This window comes from Elgaria multicarinata, chromosome 19 (assembly GCF_023053635.1).
Source record: "Elgaria multicarinata webbii isolate HBS135686 ecotype San Diego chromosome 19, rElgMul1.1.pri, whole genome shotgun sequence".
NCBI lineage: Eukaryota > Metazoa > Chordata > Lepidosauria > Squamata > Anguidae > Elgaria > Elgaria multicarinata.
In genome coordinates, this window is record NC_086189.1 from 13918000 (window position 1) to 13930691 (window position 12692).

General features: G+C 41.6%; 1 protein-coding gene across 3 annotated transcripts in view; it reads right to left on the reverse strand.

The window, feature by feature from the left end:
• The window catches only part of RALGPS1 (Ral GEF with PH domain and SH3 binding motif 1), a 185570-nt gene that overhangs the window by 53386 nt on the left and 119492 nt on the right, over positions 1 to 12692 (reverse strand). For all 3 annotated transcript variants that reach the window (XM_063144542.1, XM_063144540.1, XM_063144541.1), the window contains 2 exons: positions 5369 to 5506; positions 3487 to 3580 (listed from right to left, as the gene is read on the reverse strand). In XM_063144542.1, the coding sequence (XP_063000612.1) occupies positions 3487 to 3580; positions 5369 to 5506 (232 nt within the window). The remainder of the gene's footprint in view (positions 1 to 3486; positions 3581 to 5368; positions 5507 to 12692) is intronic.

Consider the following 12692-nt stretch of genomic DNA (forward strand, 5'->3'; position numbering starts at 1 on the left):
TTTTCTTAACATCTTGTAGGACATTTATTGGCCTCCTGGGGATTCCAAAGTGTTTTCATTCATAATATATATTGTGTCATTTGGACATAAATACATGACAAAAACGGATTTCAGCCTCTAAGTGTCTGCAGACTATTGTTTTAGAATGTAAAACTACACACTCATGTCTCCAGGCAATCTATACAGCAGATGGAAAAAGACAACAAGAGCTTATTCGCACATTTATGCACGCACATCCTGCCGCAAGTATGCTGATAAAATCCCATCCCCAAATTTTTCAAAAAGTGATAAGCTGCATTGAAAATATTTTGCAGGCAACATTTTTCCCCCCATCTGGAAGACATGATACATTGAGCAGGATCCTGGTTTAAAAACACCATTGTTCCTATATCTGCTTTCAATCTGATCCAAAAAATAGACGTGTTGATAAAATAAACAAAGAGAATTTTCAGCTGCAAAAAGACCACCATTGATTTGGTTTTTCTAGGGATGGGTTCTGCAGGATGGGGGAGGAGCTAGTTGGAGAGTGTGTTCAGCCACCTAATTTTACCTGTTTCATCTCCCTTCCCTTCCAGAGAATATAAAGCTTATGCCTGGACAGAGGTACGAGCCTGAGCAGCCAGTAGGAGGCAAGGCATGAGACAAAATGGGAGCCTACAGATAGCCGGGAGTTGAGTCCATCTGATCCCCTGCTTCCAAGGAGCTGTCACTGTGCCAACATCGCCGAGTGCATGTCACCTCGTGGAATGAATGGTTTTATCTGGGTTATTAGTTGTGGGTTCTCCTGGGTGAGGGCTAAGAGTGGCTGGGAGTTGAATATGGGGGACTGCAGCCAAGGGGAGGGCTTGGCTTTCTGCCAGCGAATGCACACCTTGTATGCTTGGTGGATGGGTCTTTAAGATGATGTTGACCTCACGATTTGTTGGGCTAGTGCTCTTTTATTCTCTGGGCGGGAATAATAATAATAATAATAATAATAATAATGATAATTTTATTTCTTACCCGCCTCTCCCTTTGGATCGAGGCGGGGAACAACATTAGAACAGGAATCAATACATCTTAAAAATTCTTGATTTTACATTGATCTGGATAGGCCTGCCGGAAAAGGCTAGTCTTTAAAGCTGCCTTAAAATCACACAGAGAGTTAATTTTACGAATCTCCTCTGGCAGGCCATTCCACAATCTGGGGGCGATAGAAGAAAAGGTCCTCTGGGAAACTGATGTCAGCCTTGTTTTAGCTGACTGAAAGTATGGGCACTTGTGTGTGTTTTGTTCAGTAAGTTGTGTCTGGATGCAAGGGACAGGGAGGAGGAGAATGGGGGCGCCCCTACAGGAGTGATTACTGGCTGGGGATGGCATGGGACAAGGAGATGGAGGAAGCAGTAGCTTAGAGGATACGAATGGGTGCAGGCCATCTCCTCTGCTGACTCTCCGCTATTTCCACAAATATCTTGTGGCATGGCTACTGGTCCCTCTCGCCTCATGGTATTGCTGTTTAATGCCAGTTCTGCTCCTACTAAGACCTCATTCATTCGTGATTTGATTCTGAATGAGGGAGCAGATCTGGCATGCATCACCAAACCTGGTTAATTGAGCTGCGTGGGGTCAATTTCGCTTAGCTCTGCTCATTTGGGAATTCAGTGCAGCATCGACCTAGGTTATATGTTTGGGGAGGGTGAGTCGCTATGGTCCCTAAGAATACTATCTTCCTCACCAGGACACTCCTCCAGACTGGGGTGGGCTAGTGAACCTGGTATTGAAAGGGGTTAAATAATATTGTTGACAAGGTCCTGAAGAAGTTGCTATCGTGATCCTAATACTCTACGCAGGGGTGGAGGAGGGCTTTTTCTAGGACTCTCTTGCTGCTCTGATGAAAGAGCAGAGGACTGGCAAGACCACAGGTCTAGTGGTTTCAATCTGGACAAAATCCATGACGGGGGCCCTTGACTGGGATATCTACTTGCTGTACTTCCAAATCCTAAGGACGTAGCCACACGGACAAACTGTTCTGCATAGAAGCAAATAACTTCTGCTGGTGATGGTAGTTATCTGAAGATTCCGATTTGGATGAGTCCAACTGATAGTCACCGGGGTCTGATTCTGGTAAATCAGTGGTCCTGTTGGCATAGCCGCAGGAGGAGCAGGTCTGGTCTAACAGACAGGTGGTGTCTGCAGTCGGAACCCACTTCCGTGCTTCCATAGGGACTGTGTGCACTGGAGGTTCATGGAATGCAGGCCGTGGGACTCAACTGAAAAAGCAAGCTGGAAGCGCGGCAGATACAATACCTGGTTCCATTGATACCCATGTTACTGATTCTAAAATCAAAGGACTGGACAAGAAATGTGACCTCTTTTTCTTGACTGGAATAGGCATTCATTTGAAGTCACCCGTTATTACAACGCTCCTTCGTTTGGAGGCCTCCCTGATTTCATTTTCCATCTTAAGGTCACCTTGAGCATTCTGTTCTAGGGGCGATAGTACATTCTTAGCACTAAATTAGTTTTGGAACATGCTATTGTCACCCACAACAGTTCTGTGGAGGAGTATCCCCTTTCAGATGTTTTGTCTGCTCGACACCATGTCCCCTTTGATGTACTGAGCAACACCTCCCCCAGTACACCCTTTCCTGTCCTTCCTGTAGAGTTTTTATCCAGAGATGACTGCATCCCATCAGTTCTCTCCATTCCAGCAGGCTTCTGTAATGCCCAGTAAGGACCACCCCCCTCAAAAGAATTCATCTATACGTTCACTCCTCTAAACTTAATAGGAAGTAGAGTTGATAGAATCCAGACCACTTATTCATTAATCAAAATATAATACATTGTTACAAAATCTTTCCATGTAGCCTTGAGTGATGAATTCGTGTCTGCAATTATATGCAGGCTTCCCAGTCTGGGTGGAAATTACACTCCGACTCCTGTTCTCCCCACCGACCGTGTTGAAGGAGGCAGCAGAGCCCTCACAAACGCATCTGGGTCAGTGCTGGAATCTCCAGTAATAAGATATTTTGGAGCTGCTGACACCTGCTCCTTATCCCCGTCGCTTGGCTAACGCCACTGTAAGATAAACTATTTACAACACCAATAGCCACTTAAACCTCTAATGAGACATGACTACGAAAACACCACACAGTGGAAAATGTGGTCTTCTGGATCTAGTCTGTATGTCTCATCTTCAAGGTGTTCTTCAATTTAAGAGCATGGAACTGCAATGCAGTAAAATAGCAGGTATGCTTATCTGATTTTTTTGAGTCTTTATAGGATGGTCTTATTTTAGAAATGAGGTTAAATCTTATAGACAAGATCCATCTGGGATTTCACTCAGACCGTTGACAATATCATCACTGTTTAAAACGGATTTATTTATTTATTTTAAAAAAATGTACTTATGTCCCTGCCAGGAGTAGTTAAGTCTTTTATTCAAGTCTCCAGCTAGGCCAACTTTTCCATGAAGTCAGCTGGGGCAAAGAAAGGGATGGTACTTACTTGTAGTTATCGTCTTCCACAAATTTTTGAAGCTCTTCAATGTATCGGACAGACTTTAAGTATTTTTGCACATGGGGTAGCGTTATAAGGTGATCTGTATTAAAAAAAAATAGTAATATAAATCCCCAAACTGACAAGAAGAAAAGCAGTTCCTTCTTGTGTTCCAACCACGTACTTCAAACTTTTCTTCCTTCCACTGTCTATTCCGAAATGTAACCCCAATATTTTCCCCCAAGGAGAGATGATTAGCCTAAGGATCTGACTCTATTGAGCACTGCACAGGAATGTTAGGTTCAAAGTTTGCACTTGGCTCACGTTACATATAGAAAAGACATGTTCTATGATGCAGATTTCATGATACACTTTTTAAAAGTATGAAAATCAGGATGAAATGACGTAGCAAGAAAAGGGAAATTTGAACTTCTAGTCTCAGGGATGAGGCAGCCTAACGTTTGTGAAGGCAGACACCAAGGGGAGGGGCTTCCCCTCACCCCCCAGACAAAGCCCAGATGAAGCCCAGAGCCTGGACAAAAATTCCTTAACCCCAATATATATATATATATATAGAGAGAGAGAGAGAGAGAGAGACGAAAACCATTTGACAGTATAAGTGTACTAACTGGTACCCAGTGAACAAAAAGGATTCTGGCCTGCTTGCATTGGCTGCCTATACGTTTCCGAGCCCAATTCAAGGTGCTGGTTTTGACCTATAAAGCCTTGCACGGCTTGGGACCACAACACCTGACAGAATGCCTCTCCCGACATGAATCTACCCGTACACTGCACTCAACATCTAAGGTCCTCCTTCGAGTGCCTACTCCGAGGGAAGCTCGGAGGATGGCAACAAAGGAGAGGGCCTTTTCAGTGGTGGGCCCCCAATTATGGAATGATCTCCCTGATGAAGCTCGTCTGGAGCCAACATTGTTATCTTTTCGGCGCCAGGTTAAGACCTTCCTCTTCTCCCAGGCATTTAACAACATATGCTGAGTTTGTTTGTTTTTAACGGAACCCAGAATAGGTGTTTTTATAAGAATACTGTGTTTTTATGCTTTTTATGTTTTTAAACATTGTATATTTTGTTTTAATGTTTACTGTTCTTAACTTTTGTAAACCTCCCAGAGAGCTTCGGCTATGGGCGGTATATAAATGCAATAAATACATAAATTAATAAATTAAGAGATCCCACTTGGAGGCAGCATATTTAAGTTGGATGCTAACTCAGAAATTAATAAGCTGCTTTAGTACAATTCAAACAGTGCCACAAGGGCCATACCAAAAGCCTACTAGCTGGTCTGGAGCTGAGGAGAAACCCCTCATTTCTTGCTGAAGCCCTGACTGCCAACCAGGAGAAGGTGCTTCTCAAATGTATAGATACCTCACCCTGGAACCAGTGGAGAAAGGACCAAACCCAGAAATTAGAGAAAACACAAGCTCATGGGTGTCACTAAACATCTGAAATGGGATTTGACCATTAAAAAGAACATTAAAACCGGAAGAATATACCTCTGTACAATACGTATTTAAGGATGCCTGGTAACGTAAATTGGGGCAGAAAAACAAAACACACTAACTATTTGGCATTAACACTGAAATTATACAAAAGGTGAAAACTAAGGGGCAATCCTATGCAGGTTTAAACTAAAAAAAAAAAAAAAGTTCTACAAATCCCAGCATATCCCATCCAGCCATGCTGGCTAGGAAATGCTGAGAGTTGTAGGAATTTTTTTCTGTTGAAACATGCATAAGATTGTGCCCTAAACTGTTTAGTAGCACAGAGCTTCCTGATTTACACGATCCCTTAAGGCCCATCTTTATATGAGCCAGACATGAGCTACTAATTTCTTACATTAACATAATATTGGTGAAGAGGAAAACTACCAACCATAGCTACAGGAGACTTGCAAATCAGCAATTATTCGGAGGATATTGTTCATTTGATTGGATCTTTGTTCATTCTCCATGATGCTGCATGAAGCCGGATATGCTGAATCAATGTAGATTAAATCCAACAGATAGATCCCTGAAATTAAAGGGTAGGGGGGAGATTAAAAGAGGTACTTTATAAAGTACAACCGAATTCAGTTGCAATGAACAGAACAGTCAGTAACCACTGGCAATCCGCTAGAAGAATCCCACTCAGAATAACACAAGGTCTGAGTGGCTACAAAGGGAAGGCTCACAACGTTCTCATCCTAATTCGCATACAGCACCCTCTTCTCTCATTTAGTGATTGAAAACCAGGCATGTTCAGGATTGCACACTACTCTTGGCCTAATTTTGCATTGCATTGCACCAGAATATTTTCTTATGTGTCTTTTAGATCCTAGGAATAGGGCTGGGTAATAAAAGGATAAGACAGCAGATGCTTGGCTAGCACACATGAAACTGGTACAGATGTTTATTTTATTCTATGTATTCTTATTATCTTATATAATCCTGTGCCTGTTTAGATAGATAAAAATGGCCCTGTGTAAACATGCATAGAATTGCACCTTTAAATCCCTTTTAGAAGTCATTTACTTTTGTCTAGTTATTTTAAGAAATCTGTGTCATTGCTTGGGGTCCTTTGGGTTGGCGATTCTTGCTCCGTTTTGTTTTACTTGTAAAAATATTGCTGGCAATGGAATTGCTTGTTTGCTTGCTTTTCAAAAACCTGCCAGTAGTTGGGGGGGTGGGTATTTCTTTAGCCTAGTAAAAACATCTACTCTGGTTGTTGCATATTTGCAACGCTAATGGATTCTCTTCTTCCGTTTGTAAAAATAAATAAATCTTTTGGTGGCTGGATTCTGTGGCATGGCTGGAGCACGGGGTGGTGATGGTGGTAGAGATCAGTGTGTGGTTCTGCATTTCTGTATGTGTGTTTGCTCTGTGTGGTAACACTGGGGTGAGTGGATTTCTGCCTGGAGTGAGTAAATTGCTGCCTGCAGTTCGTGTGGGCTTCATAGATTGCTGTCTGGAGTGATTTTGTGTGGCTCGTCATCACCAACACCAACACCGCTATTACATGCAAAGGAGTAGATTTTAGATGCACCCAGAACTGGCTGCTGGTTGTCAAAGCTCTGAGAATATCACTGCTGCTATTTTGTATGGCTCTATGGATTCCCTTGCATTGTTTTGCATGCATGATCTTAAAGTCACTTGATTTCCTGTGCAATGGGAGTTGTTGCTGGAACAGTAGAATGTGGGCCTAAAGTGGTTCTTTTGTGGGATGCTTCCCTCCCTGCCCTCCTTTGGACGCATGATCTTAAAAGTTCAACTGCTTCAGTTACCCTTTCTGTAGTAGGGGTTTCTGAATGCTGTAGATTCAAAAGATTGCTCCACCTCTGGGAACTCTTTGGCTCCGCCTCTGGTGAACCTGCCATTTACACAACCAGTCACAGGGCTCATCTACACCAAGCAGGATATTCCACTATGGAACTGGTATGAAAGCGGTATATAAAAGGCAGGAGCCACACGACGGCTTTATAGTGGTACTGAAGTGCACTGACAACTGTTGGGGCCCATTGACACATCTACACCAAGCAGGATAGAACACTATGAAAGTGGTATGAAAGCGGTATATGGTCTGTGCCAATGGGCCCCAACAGTTGTCAGTGCACTTCAATACCTCTATAAAGCAGTCGTGTGGCTCCTGCCTTTTATATACCGCTTTCATACCGCAATACCCTGCTTGGTGTAGATGAGTCCCAACTGGCTATAACTGCCATTGAATTCCCCACGACCACCTTTTCTTTGCTGGCCTTAAACATGGTTAAACACATCTGAACTGATTAAAACTTTGGTTAGCATTTAGACAGGGTTCGGGGGTGTTTTGCAACATTAGACATGGGGCCGCACCAGTGCATATGAAAAGATGCATCTCGGTAAATGATGACAAAGGAAGGCGAGGGGGAATTCAAACTGGAAACATGTGTGGGGAACGTAAGAGCCGAAAACCAGCTACTAACCACTTCACCGTGGTCAGCAGACTGGCAGTGTAACATCTGGGATGGCCCAGAAGGCCGTGACGCAAAACAAATGAAGCAAAATAAGCCGATCAATCTATGTGTCCCTCTCACAGTCGGGTTTCTCTGCTTAATTCAATTTTAAATCTCCTTCGTTCTGAAGTGAATTAGTAGTGATTATGGGGTTTGCATACTTCCCCTAATAATATCCTATCAACAACCTAAAACAAATCTCTATTGAATTGTTCTTCCCTTTTCACATCCAGAATGTTCTCCACTGCTTGATACTTGGCATCATCTCAGAACCACCACTCCGTAATTCAGAACAATCTTATTGTTTGCAGATTTTGCTTTGTGCAAAATACACAGTTAATGATCATGCTGAGGTTGCAGTTTCCCCCCCTCTTCTATGTGAGCAGAGACTTTTATTAAATTCATGACTCAACAGGAGGAGCCACAATTTTATGGGGGAAAGCATTAGTCATATGTGGATTCCTGCTCAAAAGTGAATGAAAAGCATGTTATTATTTTTATATAAGAGGCATCCAAAAGTCACAATCAATACAAACAGAAGGCTAGGAATTATGTCTACCTGTAAGAGCTTGCAAAGTAAAAACAAGATATGACAAGGGCATGGGACAGGGTTGGCTTGTGCTTATGTTTATTCATAGGGGGTCTGTTAAGAAGCGGTCTATAAGAATAAATTTCAGGATATTGTCTTGTTTGGGAAATACTGGGAAAAGGCTGAAAGGATATGGGGTTCGGTTTTGCAAATAGGGTTCTTTCAGTGATGATTCTTTCTTTGAAAGTCTAATTGGAAGTCCAGAGAAGTCTAACTGGCATCATCACCAGTGGAGGAGGAAAGCAGGGGACGTTCTTGTTAAGTATATGAAAAGAAATACTTGCTTAGTCATTAAAATTGTGTGTGTATGGCTATCTCAGGGTTAAACAGAGAAAGTCTATCTGTGGGCAATTACCTTGAGATAGAGGCTGTTCTGGGAACCTTGCCAAGATTCTAAGTTAGCCTCATCACAGCTGTATGTAATGTAGATAAGAATTGTGTAAGATGTGTATATAGTTTCTCACTTGTGTAAAATGGGACTGATCACTGCTTACTGATCACTGCTCTATGATCACTGCTCTCTGTGTATGCCTCAGTGTGCTGATCTGAACTGATCTGAATTGAACTGCACAGAAGCCTGAAGGAAATAAACCAGCTCTGCTGTGTAAGACCTGCGTGATGTGTGTTTGTTTCTGAGCACAAACAGAGTTCCAGAAGGAGAAAAGTTCTGGCACAATAACCCAACAAAGGTTATGGGCCCAGTCCAGTCCAGGAAGCCTACGCCAGCCTAACCCAGGCAGAAGAACCAGAACTTGGTGGGAACGGTGCAGTATCAGAACCAGGAGTCTGCTAAAACAGAAGACTGTTGATGGAGGAAGACATCAAGCTAAAGCCAGTGCTGCAAAGTGAGGAAAAATCTCAGTCGGCTGACTCTGAGGAGGACTCTGAGCAGGAGGACGGTGAGATACCAATTCCTAAAGCAGAGGGAATGGCAGGAGCTAATATGTCTGGTTTGCATCAATTGTTGGAAAAGCTGAATGACTCTAACTATGCATTATGGTCTTACAAAACGCAAATGTATCTGATTCAGGCTGAACTGTGGTATGTAGTCACAGAGGATCCACCAGATAGAGCAGATCCACAGAATGCTAAATGGTTTAAGGACGATGCAAAAGCAATGGCAGTTATTGCATTAGCTGTGGAAGACTCTCAAATTTCCTTCATTCAGTTTTTGAATACATCAAAAGAGTGCTGGAATGCGCTACAAGCTGTATATCAAAGAGAAACAGCGGGCAGTAAAATAATTCTAACCCGGAAGCTGTATGGAATGAAGCTGAAACCAGGGGAGTCTATGTCAAACCATTTGAAAAGCATGAGAGAACTCTTCAATCAACTCAGGGCACGAGAGATGGAGTTTACAACTATACACCAAGTCTATGTGATTTTGTCAAGTCTTGATTCATCGTACGACGCGGTTGTCACCATGATGGAAAGTCAAGAGGAGAAAAATTTAACCCTTGAGTATGTAGCTGGAAAACTACTGGAAACCTATGAAAGAAGACAAGCTTCAAAACAACAGAGCCTTAAACTTCCTGTGGCTGAATTTCAACAAAGCCATAAATCTTCTGACGTGGTGGCTGCATTAAAGGCAAAGAAATGCTTTAACTGTGGTTCCACAGAACACTTAAGGCGGGATTGCAACAAGAAGAAGAAAAAGCTGTTGACAGCAAAGTGGAGAGAAGAAAACAACATGAATGAAGCTGAATCAAAAAAGAAGTGTCTTCTAGCAAGAGTCAAAGAGACAATGAATCCTTGGTTTTTGGACTCTGGGGCTTCAATAAGTATGGCAAAAGACAAACTTTCATTTGTAACCTTGGAAACTTCTACTTCAGAGCAAAAGTGTGTTACCCTTGCAAATGGAACAAAAATCCAGATATGTGGTGTGGGTAATGTATATTTTGATTGTCTGGGAGTTGAACTACAAAGTGTTTTATATGTACCAGAATTAGAAACAAACCTTCTAAGTGTGTTTCAGTTAACAGAAATGGGGTATGAGGTTTGTTTTACTGAAGAAAATTGTACTATAAAACAGGGAAACAAGGTGTGTGTGCAGGGAATAATGAAAGAATCTTTGTATGTGATTAATACTTGTACAAAAAATGAAGTTGTAGCCAGCAAAGTCACAACAAAAACAATAGCCAATTGCAAACCACACCAAGAGTGTATCCATTTAACTCATAAAAGGTTTGGTCATGCCAACTATGAAATAATTTCTAAGATTCCAGAATTGTGTGAAGGGGTGAAAATCAAACCATGTTCTAACTATGTAGAATGTAATGTATGCAGTGAAACCAAGTGTCATAAGTCAAACATTCCAAAACATAGTGAGAGAACAACAAAAATAATTTTTGAATTAATTCATGCAGATCTTGCAGGTCCTTTTGAGACAAGTCAAGGAGGAAACAGATTTTTCTTGTCTATTGTTGATGATTACAGTAGATTTGGATTTGTGTATGTGTTAAAACAGAAGAGTGAAACTTTTGGAAAGTTCAAAGCGTTTGTTAAGTGGAGTAAAAATAGATTTAAAGAACCTATAGCTAATCTAAGAACGGACCGGGGAGGCGAATTTCTTAGCAACCAATTTAAAAAATTCCTCAGTGATGAGGGTATACAACATAACCTTACTGCTCCATATTCACCATTTCAAAATGGAGTTGCAGAAAGGAAAAACAGAACCTTGCAGAACATGTTAAGAGCTCTATTGAAAGAGTCAGGATTGTCTAACCTGTTCTGGGCAGAAGCTTTGTCCACCTCAAATTATTTGTTAAACAGGCTTTACCACTCTGTACATGAAAAAACTCCATATGAAATGTTTTACAAAAGAAAACCTAGAGTGTCACATATAAGGGTTTTTGGGAGTAAATGTTTTGCTCATATTCAGAAAGAAAACAGACCAGGAAAACTAGCTCAAAGAGGTTTGGAATGTAAACTGTTGGGATATGATACACAAACAAAAGGCTATCGTTTGTGGTCTCCATATCACAAAAGTGTAATTGTGAGCAGAGATGTAGTTTTTCATGAACAAATGCAGGAAACAAAACAGTATGTAAGTTTGCCTGTAGAACAGAAAGCTGTAGAAACAGAAGAAATTCCTGAACAATCTCAGCAAGAGAGGGAGGGGGAAGAAACTGTAAAGGAGGAAACTGTGCCTGTAACTATGCCAAAGCGACCAGAAAGGGAACGCAAAGCTCCAATTCGTTATTCAGATGAATACCAAAGCAAACAGGTTTCTCATAGAGCTTTACTAATAGCCTATGAACCTACTTCATTTGAGGAAATTCAGGAAATGGAACCTACAGAAGCTCAGGGCTGGCATGAAGCAATGTCAGAGGAAATCAGAGCAATGGAAAAAAATGAAACGTGGGAGCTAGTACCTTTACCTGAATGTCGTAAAGCCATTATCTGTAAATGGGTATTCAAAGTAAAACAAAATGAAAAAGGACAGGTGGAACGTTCAATGGTAAAACACAAAGAGATGCTTTTAAAGCTGGGTCTCAGATTGTAACACAATTTAAACAACATGCGCAAGAGGAGGACTGTTAAGTATATGAAAAGAAATACTTGCTTAGTCATTAAAATTGTGTGTGTATGGCTATCTCAGGGTTAAACAGAGAAAGTCTATCTGTGGGCAATTACCTTGAGATAGAGGCTGTTCTGGGAACCTTGCCAAGATTCTAAGTTAGCCTCATCACAGCTGTATGTAATGTAGATAAGAATTGTGTAAGATGTGTATATAGTTTCTCACTTGTGTAAAATGGGACTGATCACTGCTTACTGATCACTGCTCTATGATCACTGCTCTCTGTGTATGCCTCAGTGTGCTGATCTGAACTGATCTGAATTGAACTGCACAGAAGCCTGAAGGAAATAAACCAGCTCTGCTGTGTAAGACCTGCGTGATGTGTGTTTGTTTCTGAGCACAAACAGAGTTCCAGAAGGAGAAAAGTTCTGGCACAATAACCCAACAGTTCTTTTTTTTTCTCAGAGCAGGAGCGATGTTGTCATCTGTCAAAGTAACTGATGAATTCTCTTTGCTCTGGCAAATGAATGAAATGATAGTGAAGCTTTCCTCTTGTTTCTGATGGATTAGCATGGAGGAATTTCAAGTTAGAGAATGAGGAAAATGGGCAGAGCCTCGACACTTCTTTTCTTTCCGAAATAAAAAGTGCAAACCATTTTAGAGCCAAATCCCACAAAACCACATACTGGAGAATCTATGGAGCCAAATAATACCCCCCACCCAAAGCATTACTTTCTGAAGCAGAACCATTGCAATGTAGTACACTCACACCCACTACTAGTTCAGACAGTTGGCTGAAAGGATATCGTGGCTGATGGTTTCAAAAGCCACCAAAAGAGCAAAGAGAATCAACAGGGTCACACAGGCCATGAGTAGAGGGCTGAGGGTGTGGGGGTGTAGCTGGTGCTTGGCTGAGGGGAGAAGTTAAGTCTGCAGGAGGAATGGTCTCTAGTGACAGGAGACAAAAGTGGAAATGGTGCTGAGGTTTGGGGAGGGCCTGATGCAACACTTATCATGAGTTTGAACAGGGAATGTTTCTTATTAAATTAGATAATTTGTGGAAACATAGGATTCTAATTTCTTCTACAATTCGTCTAACACAGTTTTCTCACTCAATTTC